Source organism: Cavia porcellus, unplaced genomic scaffold (assembly GCF_034190915.1).
Source record: "Cavia porcellus strain 051 isolate PalLab524CR breed Dunkin Hartley unplaced genomic scaffold, mCavPor4.1 scaffold_28, whole genome shotgun sequence".
In the NCBI taxonomy this organism is placed as follows: domain Eukaryota; kingdom Metazoa; phylum Chordata; class Mammalia; order Rodentia; family Caviidae; genus Cavia; species Cavia porcellus.
The window spans coordinates 10720162-10734782 of NW_026947511.1; the positions used below are offsets into that span (position 1 = coordinate 10720162).

At 34.7% G+C, this 14621-nt stretch overlaps 1 protein-coding gene across 1 annotated transcript in view; it reads right to left on the minus strand.

Annotated features, from left to right (window-relative positions):
* Positions 1 to 11287, minus strand: part of Pten (phosphatase and tensin homolog) — a 61057-nt gene extending 49770 nt beyond the window's left edge. Inside the window, exon 1 of the mRNA XM_063239506.1 lies at positions 11185 to 11287. Within this exon, the coding sequence (XP_063095576.1) occupies positions 11185 to 11246 (62 nt within the window). The 5' untranslated portion in view covers positions 11247 to 11287. The remainder of the gene's footprint in view (positions 1 to 11184) is intronic.
* Between the last annotated feature and the right edge of the window lie 3334 nt (positions 11288 to 14621).

The following is a 14621-nucleotide window of genomic DNA, read 5'->3' on the forward strand; positions in this document are numbered from 1 at the left end:
TGGAATGGATTCCAGAAGTAAAACCATTTGTAGATGATACAATCTCATATGCAGAAAACCCTAAGAACTCTCCCCACCAAAAAAATAGAACAGATGAAATCATCGAAGGACACAAAATTAATACATAAAAATCAGGCACATTTCTACTTAACAATGAGCAAAAGAAAATTTAAGCATACAAGTGTTGGGCGCAGGCGCTCAACATACCATACCCCACCCGGGACTAAGGACCACGCCAGCTTCCGCAATGCGCTACTGTCCCTCTTTAAATTAGCCAACCCGTGCGCACCTCATGCTCACTCTGTATTCGCCCCCTGCCGACTCTGTGGCAACCCCTGATTGGCCACAGCTGGATATAGTAGCCAGAGCCTGCGTGTCCCATTCCTGCCCTGCTTCCTCGTGGCAGCCTGTGATTGGTCACGGCCAAATACATAAACCAGAGCCCGCGTAAATAAAGCAGCAGTTAACTGTCGCCCACAGGAGCGTCTCCTGTCTCATTGGGGGGCTGCGCTGGTCATCCAAGTACATAAAATACTTAAGAATTAACCAAGGATTTGAAATACTTGTACATTAAAAAATAAAAAATACTGGTGAAAGAAATTAAACAAGATCTAAGTCAAAAAAATTATACTCTGATTTCAAAATTTGTTAACAGTAATGAAAATGTGCTGCTGCAGACACAAAGGCAGAAAAATTACATTTGTGGTCAAATTATCATTGACAAGGGTGTCAAACCTGTTCAACGGAAGAAACAATAGTCTCTAAAACAGATGGTACTAGGAAAACTAGATATCCATATGCAAAACTGTGAAGCTGGACTCTTACCTCACACAAAATACAAAAATTAATCAAAGATCTAAATATATGAGTTCAAACTATACAATTCTTAGGAGAAAACATAGGGACACACACATCTCATGATACGAATCTGGCAATGATTTTTTTTGAACCTGACAAAAAAGGCAGAGAGACAACCAAACAACCAAGTTAGACTTCATTAACATAGAAAGTTTTGGCACACAATAATGAAGTAAAAGAAAAACCCAAAGAATGGGAAAAAATAATTTGCAAATCACATATCTGATAAGGAACTAATATGCAAATATAAATAAAGCTTCCATACACAACAAAAACCAGCAAACCACCCAATCTATAACTGAACAAAGGACTTGGATGGTTTCTCATGATGATACACAAACGACCAATAAACATATAAAATGCTCAACGTCACCATTTACTTTGAGTAATGCAAATCTAAACCACAATGATACTGCTTCACACCCATTAGGATGCTATCATTTCAAAAGTAAAGTAAAATAAAAACAATCGGTGAGGGAAATCAGAATCCTTGTGCATGCTGGCAGAAGGGTAAAATAGCAGAGCTGCTAAGGTAAAGAGTATCAGGTCCTTAAAAATTTAAACACAAAATTACCATGTGTCCTAACAACTTTTTTACTTTGCCTATGTAGCCAAAAGAACAGAGAGAAGACAGAGATATTTACATATCTGTGTTCATGGCATTATTTACAATAGCCAAAAAATGAACATCAAGTCATCACTAGATGAATGAAATAAAATCTGAACTATAATACATACAATAAACAATTTACTCCACTTGTAAGGAAATTATAATACATATTACAAGATGCATAAACACTGAAGACATTATGCTATGTAAAATAACTGTCATAAAAAGACAACAAATATGATAAAAATATGGAGAATGTTTACCTTTTTTAATATCTGATAGTGAGACACCTGGTCATCTATCCCTACCCACAAAATATTTGCCCTTGTTTCAAACACACTTATCCTAGTTCTTGCCACTTTCTGAAGCACTCCTAGAAGCCTCTTTTAGTGGATGCATTTGGTTGTACTGTCATGTTGATGTTCTGAATCAGTCAAAAACATTTACCTTCAGGGCCATTTTGACTTTGAAGAAGAGTGAGAAATAACATAGTGGCAGATTCAATGAATAAAGTGAATGAGCCACAAACCATAATGCTTTTCATGAACCTGCTTTTCCACTGGATAGTATTCAGCAGCAGCATTCACTGTATTTTTAGGCATAACTTGGAAAAACACTTGTGAAGGAGGACTACAGAGGGGCCAGGGGCTTAGCTCAGAGGTGTAAGTGCCTACCTGGCAAGCACGAGGTCGTGACTTTGATCCCCAGCACCAATAAATAAATAAATAAATATTATAACAAAATTTTTTTTAAAAGAAGACTACAGAACTGCTTCAGTAAGTGGCAAGAATGGTGGCACAAGGTGTTTGAAGCCAGGTGGAGCTTTTGAGAAAGATCACTGGCAATGCATCTTCTACTACAATAATTTATTTAAACATTCAAAGTGTACTTTGATCCACTCCTAGGAAGTACCTAACATAGTAAAATGCACAGAGACAGCAAGTAGAACAACAGTAACCAATGACTGACAGGATAAAAATGGGTAGTATTAAGTGAGCTTAGTGTTTCTGTACAGGATAAATAAAATCTAGAGATGGATAGTGATATAGTTATATAATAATGTAAATGCAGTAGTGCTACTGAACTGTATACTTGAAAATGGTTGAGCAATAAATTTTATCTCTTCTATATAGAAATATATCTATTTTTATCACATAAAAATGTATACATTACCGATCCTATTCATATTCAAACTCTTCTCAGAGGCAACCGTTTACAACTATTCCACTTTATTTTACTTAATCAATTCAGTATTTCTAAATATAATTCTTCTAGTTCTCTTTTGGCTCCATATGAATTCTAGGGCCATTTTTGCTACTGATATTTTGATTAGGATTGCATTTAATCTATATAACAATTTTGGAATTATGGTCATTTTCATTATGTTGGTTCCTATCAAAGAACAGGCAGTATCTTTCCATTGTCTGATACCTTCTTTGATCTCCTTTTTCAGAGTATTGTAGTTTTCAATGTATAGGTAAATTCTGGGCAACAATAGTAAGGCAAGGGGCATCACAATCCCTGATCTGAAGTTATACTACAAAGCTACTATGATAAAAATAGCATGGTACTGGCAATAACAATAATAAAGCCAGACCTAAGGACCTTGGAACAAATTAGAAGATGCAGAAACAATTTCAAACACATTCAGCCACTGTATCTTTGACAAAAGAGCCAAACACCTACAAGGAAGAAAGACAGCATTTCCACATGCTGAAAACTGAACCTAGATGTGTGTATCTCTCACCATGCACTTAACTAAAACTGAAATGGATCAAAGATCTAAATACTAAAACAGAGCCAATCTACTTAAAAGATTGAATAGGTAAATTCTTGAAGGCATAGGTATTGGCAGACTTATCAACAAAACCCATATGTGGCATTGCAAACAGTCAACATCTGGGATCAAAAGAAACCACCAGCAGAGTAAAGAGATAACCCGCAGAATGGGGAAAAAATTTTTACCAGGCACTCCTCAAAGGACTAACATCTAGACTATATAAAGAACTCAAAAAAAAAAAAAAAAACTCACATCATCCTCAGATTTGAAGACCCAATCCAAAAATGAACAACTGAAATGAACATTTTCCAGATGCCAGATGAAGAAATAGCAAATAAATATACGAAAAAAATGCTCAATATCTCTGGTCATTCAAGAAATGCAAATTAAAATAACACTAAGATTCCATCTCATTCAAGAAAGAATAGCTTTCCTCAAGAAATCAACTGACAACAAATCCTAACAAGACAGTTTTTATGTTTTGTTTTGTTTGTTGGTTTATTCCTTTATTCTGTTGCAGCACATCTAGTACTTATCCCCTAGGAAATGTTTTTCATAAATACATTTTTTTAGTCTGAGGATTTTTTCCTCATAATTGATGGGCAGGGCTAACTGTAGAATTCTAAAGGTCAGATGTTTGAAGCAGAATTATATCAATTATTCTTTAATTTTACTATCAACAAATTAGATGCCATGCCCTAATCCCTCCGGAGGTATATTTTGCAGTATTTTCTAATTCTTAATTTTCTAAAAGAAATCTCATAATAATATGCCTTACATGATCTTTCTGTTGCTGTTTTTTGGGGGTGGTTTTCCCTATTTACCTTCCTTGGCATTATGTGGGTACTTTCAATTTAGAGATTCAAATCCTTTTAAAAAATGTTCTAATTTTATTTCTTTAATGATCTCACTTTTGTTCTCGCTATGAAACATTAACTGGAAGGTAGATTTCTACAAGATCCAGGAGTACATTTTAAATGACACAACTCATATACAATGTTCTATAATACTGAGTATCTAAAGCAAGTTATACATATGCTAATAAAGCAAAAACTTAATGAAGATTTAATTACTGATCTACAAATGTACACAGAATCTAAGGAAGCAGAATAGAAAACAAGAAATAGCATCTAATACAGTAATCTGTTCAATGACAGACAAGGAATTACACAAATCCATTTGATTTTTGTTACACTGGGATGTGAATCCAAACTCTTCAACTTTTTAAAAGAAGCCAGAAATACAGTTTTTTACAGGAGACTTCGTAATTTTAAAATAAAAGCAATGACTGTGTATAGTGACTCGCACCTGTAATTCCAGACTCCAGAGCCTCAGACAGGAAGTTAGTTAGCCAATTTGAGTTAGCCAATTATGGGCTGAAACCTCTACAAACTGTGAGCCGGCCAATTACAGATTTAAGCCTCTACAAACTGTGAGCTAAATAAATCTCTTCTCCTTTAACTTACGGGCACTGGTCTCAGCAAATACAGTGAGTTCAAGGTCAGTCTGAGCTACATGACAAGATCCTGTCTCAAAAAACATAGAGATAGGTAGGTAATAAATTAATAAATACATAATAAATGCAACAAGTTTCAATTTTAAACAGCATGTGGACCAATCACTACATTAAACCAAACAAAGGAGATTGATGACTGGCCCAAGAGTTTCTAGTTTTCGTCCTCTGAAATACAAGTATTATGGTTTGGGAACAGATGTCTCCCCAAAACCTCATGCAATCACTGGAGGAGCGCTTTTTCAGAGGTAGCTGAATTTAACTGCTTGATGCAGGGATTAAGGGTGTGATTACTGAATCAGTCACTGATTGGTTTGGCACCACCCTAATCTTAGCCTGGAAAAACTATAAGGATCAGCAAGGGGCTTGCCCTGTCTCTTTCCTCCTAGTTTTTGCTGTCACCTGCCTGCCATGAACTGTTCTTCTTTGTGACACTCCTCTGCTAAGTCACCCTGCATGGGAGCCAGCCAATAATAGACTGAAACCTCTACAAAACTATAAGCTAAATAAACCTCTTCCCTTTTAACTTGTGAGCGTTGATTTGATTTCAGCAACAAGAAAAGTAGTAGCATCACAATATAGTTATAAAAGAAAAAAACTTGGGAATCTTAAGTAACCTGAACTCAACTTTCAGGTTCATTATATTAACAGCTACGGTACTGGACAATATTTATATTTATATTAAGAGCATCCCTTTATTTTTGGTATTTTAATATAAGGTAACAAATGGGACATTTATTTACGCATTACTTACATCAGAAACCACTGCATAAGCAGTTTATGTGCACCATCTTATTAAATCTCTACAGTAACTACAGATGGTTTTTGAAAGAAGTTAACATTGTCCAGTACCACAGATGCTGAATAATGAGGCTGAAGTTTGCTTTTAAACTCTTAAATTTACAGATTTAAGGTGCTTTGAATCAAAATACCATTAACATACCTACAGATCTAAAGAAATCATTCCTTGGGAGAAGAGACAGAATAGCAAAGGCAATCCTAGACAACAAAGGCAAAACAGGGAACGTCACAAATCCTGACTTAAAATTATACTACAAAGCTGTGATAAAATCAGCATGGTACTGGCCAAAACAAAAAAAAAAAAAAACAAAAAACAGACCTGAAGATCAATGGAATAGATTAGAAAATACAACCACAACTACAAACACACTCAACCACCTTATCGTCAACAAAGGGGCCAAACATGTTCACTGGAAGAAAAACAGCATCTATAACAAATGGTGCTGGAAAAACTGCCTTTCCACATTGCTGAAAACTAAAACTACACCCATGACTATCACCATGCACTAAACTAAAGTCAAAATGGGTTAAAGATCTAAATATTAAAGCAGAAACATTGGTGGCAGGTCATGAGTTCGATCCCCAGTACCCAAGAAACAAACAAAGCAGAAACACTAAATCTGCTGGAAGACACAGTTAGAAATCTTGAAGACATAGGTGCAGGCAGAGAGTTCAATATCAAACTGAATGGGAAATACTTCCCTGAATCAACAACTGGGATTTCATCTTATTAAAAAGTTTTTGCATGTCAAAAGGATTCTCTAACAGAATGAAAAGAAAACCGGGTTAAAAAAATTCTTCACCAACTGTCCCTCAAAGGACTTCTATCTAGAACATACGAAGAATTTTAAAAAATCAGACCCTCAAAATTCAAAGACCCAACCCAAAAATGGGCATCCAGGATGAATATACACTTTGCAGATAAACACAAATGGCAAATAAATATATGAAAAAATGTTCAACATCGCTGGTCATTTGAGAAATGCAAATTAAAACAACACTGAGATTCCATCTTACTCCAAAAAGAATGGCTAGCATCAAACAATCAACCAAGAATAAATGTTGACAGGGCTGTGGGGGAAAAAAGAACCTTTCTCCACAGGTGGTAGGAGTGTAGTCTGGGAAACCAATGTGGAAATCAATCTGGAGATTCCCCAAAAAACTGAGATTAGAATCCCATTCAACCCAGCTACTCTCCTTCTGGGTATTTTCCCAAAATTAAAAACATCATACCACAGCAATTTGTGTACGCATATGTTTCCAGCAGCATAATTTGTAACAGCTAATCAAACCAATTGACAATCAACTGAGGAATGAATAAAAAGGATGTTTTTAATATAGTGGAGTACTATTCAGCTATGAAGAATAAACTTGAGGCTTTTATAGGTAAATGGATGCAACTCAAGACCATAAACACAAGTGAAATAAATCAGACTCTCATGTATAAACACTGTATTGTCACCTGTATGTAAGAAACTAAAAGATTAAGGTTCAAAAGGGATCAGAGATATTGTGAAAGGGAATAAAATTGCTCAAAAGGAAAGAACGACTGGGATGGAGTAAAAGAGGAAAGAACAAAGGTGGAAAAATACATATATTCACACACACATACACCATATAGTTAAGATAATTGTACTATTGATCCTATTAGTTCAGGGAAACTGTGATTCCTTATATTGTTTGATCTGCGTGACATGCTTGTATCTTATCATCTAAGCAACTACTTTGAAAACAACAATATGCAACTAGTGACTATTGTTAATTTCTTATCAGCTTGTTTCAAAACCCTGTATCATTTCTACTGTATTGTTTTCATTGTTTTGTTTTCTTTTAATCTCTTTAAAATAATAGTTTCTTCAGGAAGAAAATGCCTGTAACAGCTTGTAAGGAAGAACATGGCTCATACAGGTGCTTATACATGAGTAAAGAAGCATGCATCTATGAGGCAATGGATGTTTTTAAAAGCAATTTTATATTAAAAGATCAAGATCTAACCATTTCCTTAAAACTATGAGAATCTTCCACCAAAAACTGCCCAACAAAAGAGGAAGCAAATCATTTCTACAGATTGATAAGTATTTTATATGCATTTTAAACATTTCCCAAATTATGCCTCAAGAAACATTATTTAGACAGATACTGAAACTACTATAAAGAAAAGACAAGGAAAGGAGGAGGAAAGGGGAGAAAATCCTGCTAGAATCTCACTTGCAAGATTTATAATGCATCATGACATGGTAAAGGTTCTAAACAAGAAACTCATTTAGTCCTTATTAAACCTGTATTTTCCTGACTTATGAAGGACAAGACAGTTCTTAAATTATACCTCTTAAACACAGAAAGCACCAATTTGTTAAATACTCTTTAGATTTATTTATGTCAATAATATAAATTAGATTACTTCAATGTTAGTCTCAGAGACAAGATTAAGACACATCAAAAAACAACTCCTTGTTTTTTGCCCAAGTTAGGGCAAAAAACTTAGTGGCAAGGTATAAGCAGGAAAAATGGTCGTAGTTAAGAAGAAAAAACAATTTTGGAAGAGTTAGCTTTTTTAATTTCCCTGCCCTGTCTTGCTTTATGAGCTCTGATTGTTTACTAAGCAAAAGATTTACAGTTAAGACAGTAAAAATTTCAACTTTGTTCACTTTTCCCCATTTGTTTGTTTGGTACCAGGTATTGAACTCACAACCTTACACTCATCAGGCAGATGCTGTGCCAGCAGAGACATATCTCCAGCCCCTGAATCATTAATGATTATTACTAATGTCCTCAATGAATTGTGAACCAGTTAAGAAAATCAGGCAATCAGACACTAGACACAATAACCACCCTGAAGAGATCAATCCTAATAGGCAAATTACTTAGAAATTATTTATTTTTATTTTAGTTCATAGGAAAAACTATACTTCCTTTCTGGTCACTGTTCATCTTTTTCCTTAAAGAAGAGGGAAAAAAAACAGGAGGAGAAAACTGGGCAATAAAAGCTACAAATACTTTGCTGTCATTTATCCACCACTACCAATGACCAAAAAGGCAACAAAATAAAACAAGGACAACATAGTTATCATATTCAGCTATTAACTCTTCATATTGATATGCTATTAATATTATTATAATAGGTGACAAGATCATGGGGCTGGGGATTTAGCTCAGCAGCATAAGCATCCACCTTGTAAGATCAGTTGAGTATAAGGCCCACTCACTATATTAATATCCAAACATAAAACTATTTCTAAAAAATAGATCTTAAAAAATCATATGGCTAAATGAAATTTCTTTCAAGATTAAAGGGAGAGGGAACAAATTTTAGCTTTGGCCACTGATTACAAATTGAATGTGAATCCTTTAATTTTGGAGCAGAAACACAGGAGAAATAAAATCTATATATGAAGGACTAAAATAGCACCCTAAATAGTTAGGGGTTTTGTTTTGGTTTTGTTTTTGGTGAAATTACCAACAATATAAAATCTGCTAATCATCTGTGCACGTACAGCACCAAATTCACCAGCAACCTAAACAATGATCGATGACCCTCAGTGAGTTATTCACACCCAGAAAAGACTAATACAAAAAATAGTATGCGAGACTGATGTCCCAAAAGGATAACCTTATAATAAAGATCAGACAGCTTGTCCTCTACTGAGTTTTGGTTTTGTTGGTTATTTGGGGGCGGAGGGGGTGGTTTAGGAGGTTGCTGAGATTGAACCAAGGGTCTCTGTAATGAGTTACAAACCCAGGTTACTTTCGGGTTTTTGTTTTGAAATAGGGTCTGGAGCTGGGCATGGTCGCTCATGCCTGTAATTCCAGCACTCTAAAGGCTGAGGTGGGAGGATCGTTGCGAGTTCGAGACCAGCCTGGGCTACAAAGTGAGCTTAAGGCCAGCCTGAACTGCACAGCGAACTGCAACCTGTCTCAAAAAAGAAAGAAAGAAAGAAATAGGGTCTGGCTAAAGTCTGGCTAAACTGCCCAATTGTACTGCAGCAGCCCCACAGAATTCTGGGATTACAAACAATGATTATCATACCCAGTCTATCATGTTCTTTTCAGTAGTAACTATGTTAGTGATCCGGCCTCCTCAAATATACAATTATAGTAATGTGAAGTGCAGCATCTTGTAAGATATTACATACAGGTAATAGTGAAGCCTGCAAGTATTTGGCATCATAGAAGATGGATACATGTCTGATGACTCTATAGTACTGCTCATCTCCCAGATTCACTACCTCTCTTAATTCATAATTTATCTTCCTCATTCTTTTTTCTATGGCCCATTGTGTGTGTGTGTGTGTGTGTGTGTGTGTGTGTGTGTGTGTAAGATGTGTTACCTGCAATACTAACTATCCTTCTACTATGTCCTGTCTAATTTTGACAAGGGAAATGAATTTCTCTCTTTACAGATTCTTAAAGAATACCTCTAGGACTCTACCATAATTTTAATTGAAATTACAAGGCAGGCAGAAGAGGAACTTTTTGCAAATTTTGAAACTGAATTCTAAGTATAATACAAACATTACAAAATTCCAACTGAACACAACTCAATACTATAAAAATATAACTATACTGTGGTTCAAAGAAAGTTGTTAAAACCACTTAGAAAAATTTATAACTAGCTCATAAAAGATATAGTAATATACTATTTATACTACACTATACATACACTATTATAAAAGATTCACATCTACATGAGTTAGTTTTCCCACCCATGACAAAATCTAATTCACATAATCACCAAATATTTAAATTAGAAGTCTCAAGAAAGAACTAATGAAAGATAATAATGAAAATATTTCAGAATGTTAACTTTTAAAGTTATTACTGTTTATACTAAAAATTTGACGTTAATTTATTCAGGCATATACACTTTTGCTGTGAAACCAGATATATCAAGACTATTTGCACATTAGGTGTAAATTTTCATGTATTCTTAAGTTATAAATGTATTTGAAACATAATATCTAAAAGGGCCTTCAGATACTGCTCTGTACTGAAAGAATATTTTAATTTCCTTGTCCTGTCCTTATAAAATTATACAAATTATAAAAAATGATTTAAACTTTGGTAAGTCCAATATTTCTGTTCTATAGTCATTCTACCAAATACTCTTGGGTACTTGGTACACACATATTCCACTAAAAACTGCTCTTACAAAAAATATTTGGTATCAGTCACCTCTGCCTCAGTGTGAGTAACTATAACTAAATAAATCTACCATAAGGTTTTAAGCCTAATCTCCAACTGTAAAAAAACCAAGTATCACCTTGTACTGGAATCTAGACATTGATTCTAGAAGCACCTTACGGAATCCAAAAATCACCTAAAAATTTGGGTATATATGTTCTTATATCCCCATATATCCCCATGAAGTTCATTAGGTACACTGTGGTATCGGGCATCGAACTCACAACCTCACACTTGCCAGGCAAGCACTTGTGCCACTAAACCATATGCTTGGCCCCAGGTACACTATCCTAAAAAGGAGTTACAGAGCACTACCATAGTAAAATGAAATCTACATCACACTGCCTATCTTTTTCTGTTTTAGAAATATTTTCTAAATGAAAATACAATAAGAATATAAATATACATCAATATTTGAAACAAAATCAAAAGAGTTCTTACCTTACTACATCATCAATATTGTTCCTGTATACGCCTTCAAGTCTTTCTGCAGGAAATCCCATAGCAATAATGTTTGGATAAATATCTAAATACTGAGGTTAAGGAAACATCTGAAATATGCAACAATACAAAGACGCACACATTTTAAAACATTAGCCAACTGTAAAAAGTAATCTTTCCCCAGTATAACTAGTTATAAAAGATTATCAATATATTCATCTGTAACCTACCACGTAGAATAAAGAAATAATGACAAATATATTAATTCCAAAAAGGACTTTCAAAACAATTCTACAGCAAAAACAAATCTTTAAGTCCCTTTTCTTATTACATTAAAAATGCACCTGAAGTAAAAGGTAATTTCTATACTTCACAATTTAAGTATACAGGAAAAATTAAAACCCACACTGTGAATCACAACTAACATATGCAGTGACAAAAACAAAAAAATCAAAACCAAAAAAAAAAAAACCAAAACTCTGCTCTTAGCTGAAAGGTCATTACCATACAATTTCTAGTTTTCCATGTTAAGAAGTACCATGGTACCTGGGCATGGTAATACCATGGTACACACCTATAGCCCCAACACGTGGGAGGCTGAGGTAGAAAGATGATTTGAACCCAAAAGTTTAGTAGATTTAAGTGCAGGCTATCCACCTCCAACGAGATGTACAATTTCAACAAATCACTTAAACCTTTGTAGAGTTCCCATTTTATAAGGTTCAATTCAAAGAAATAACACCTAAAGTCTTAACCAGACCTTGCTTGTATATGACTAGGTAATAAAGAACTGAGGTTGAAAAACTGGCACTCCCTTTTAATCAAAGTAATCAAGCCAAGCACAGTGACGCATCCCTGCAATCCCAGCACTCAGGGGGCTGAGACAGGAGGATCACAGCAAGTTTGAGACCAGCCTGGGCTACAAAGTGAGCTCAAGGCCAGCCTGAACCACATAGCAAGACCCTGTCTTAAAAACACAAAAAATAAATTAAAAATTTTTTAAATTAAAAAATAAAATGTAATCAACTGAGCATTCTTGTTATATCAAATTGTTACATACTATAGTTAGCATTAAAACCTCTATAAAGAATTCATTCTCAACTAACTACAAAAATCACCAAATATCTTGACATTTCTGTGATTTTTTTTGCTATGGTTGTTCACTATGTAGCTCAGGCTGGCCTTTGTAGCAATCATCCTGTCTCAATCTCCCGAATGCTGGGATTGCAGGCTAGGCAACCACACCCAGCTTGACATTTCTGTGATTCTCATCCATCACACCAGCTCACTTTTTTCTTGAACTCAAACCTCACCAATCTTATGACTTTTCTGACAACGATATTTGTTATCACCAAAGGTTATTTTGCCTAAGGCCTCCCTGTAAAGACCAACACTAAGATTTCTGTTCACCTATTTCAGGATACATTACCTTCAAAATTCAATTCAAACTTCACCCAATTCATTGCCTTTTTCTAGTTACTCTGTTTTCTCTTTGTAGCACTTTTTTTTTTTTTAAGGCAATGTCTCACTATGCAGTTCAGGCTGGTGTTGAACTCATTTATGAAGCCGAGGCTGGCTTTGAATTTATGGTGATCCTCCTGCCTTAGCTTCCTGAGTGCTGGGATTACAGGCATGTGTCATCAAACCAAGCACACCACTCATTATTAATTTCAACATTTTCTTTTTTTTTTTTATTTTAACTTTGTTGGGGATCAAACCTAGGGCCTAGCACGTACTAGCTAAGCATTCAGCCCTACAGAGCCATTTCCCAGTGTTCAGTATTATTTTCAATGTAAAAATAATTTACAAAATTATTGAAATCTTTTATTTTTATAATTTAAGAAAGGGTCATCTGTGCTACTACAAGACTACCCTGTGGTACCAAAAACTGAAAGTACACTCATGTATATCACCATGAACAAAACGAAAATCAAAATGGGGATCAAAGTCTAAATATTAAAATAGAAACACTAAATCTGCTGGAAGACAAAGTAGGTAAAATCTTAAAGACATAGGTGCAGGCAAAGACTTCATGAACAAAATCCAGACTGCACAAGGAATGCTTCACAGAATCAACAATCAACTAGGATTCCATCTTTATAAAAAGTTTTTGTACAGCAAAAGAAGTCACCAACAGAGTGAAAAGAGACAACCTACAGAATAGGACAAAATTGTTCTTCAGACAAAGGACTAATATGTAGAACATATAAACAATTTAAAAAAATCAGACACCTCCAAATTCAAAGATGCAATCCAAGAATGGGCATCTGAGATAAGTACATACTTTGCAGATGAAGAAATACAAATGGAAAATATACGAAAAAAATGTCAGCATCACTGATCATTCCAGCGATGCAAATTAAAACAACACTGAGATTCTACCTCACTCCAGAAAGAATGTCTATTGTTACCCAATCAACCAACCAATAAGCATTACTGGTAGGTTAAAAGGAATACTTGCTGAATTGCTGCACTGCTGCAGGAAAAAAGAAACACTTGCACTGTTGGTGGGAGTGTAGACTGGTGCAACCACTGTGGAAATCGGTCTGAAAATTCCTCACAAAACTAGGACTAGAAGTTCCATCTATTTGACCCATCTATTCCCCATTATCTTGGTATCTTCCAAAAAGAATTAAAGGCATCATAACGGTGATATACATACACCCATGTTTATATTAACAGTTTGTAATAACTAACTCTTGGAAACAACCCAACTGATCCTATCAACTGATAAATGGATTAAAAAAGATTTTTTTAATACAACAGAGTACTACTCAGCCATAAATAAGGATAAATTTGACACATTTTCAGCTAAATGAATGGACCTTGAGACCACACTCAAGTGAAATAAAACAGATAAATTATGTATAAATATCGTACTGTCTCTCTGGTATAAGAAACTGAAAGTATAAATAAGAACCACAATGTATATCAGATATCGTGAAATAGCAAGTAATTGTTCAATGGAAAGGGGGACTTTCAGGGAGGAGTGAAAGGCAAAGAAAAAAAGGAAAAAAGAGAATAAAATGGAAACAAAACTTGGCAAAGAAGAAGGGGAAGAGGAGTTGAAGAGGGGAGGGAAAGTGGAAAAAAACAGGAACTAAGATATATCATGTACAGGTACAAATTTCCTACAGTGAATGTGATCATTATGTATACCTAAATTGTACCAATAAGCTTAATTATAAAAAAATAAAGATACAGTCCTTTTAAAAAAAAAAGGATTACTATGTGGTAACTGAAGAAATCAACAGAATATTTTTAAGCAAAAACTACAGAACAGGGCAAAACAAAAATATACCTTTTGTACAAAGATAAAAGAATAATTTTACACATATATTTGCTAGAAACTAAACACCATTAATACACACACACCTACACCATAAATGAGGAACAAAAATGGCTGCTTTATGAATAGTGGCACACACATGTAATTC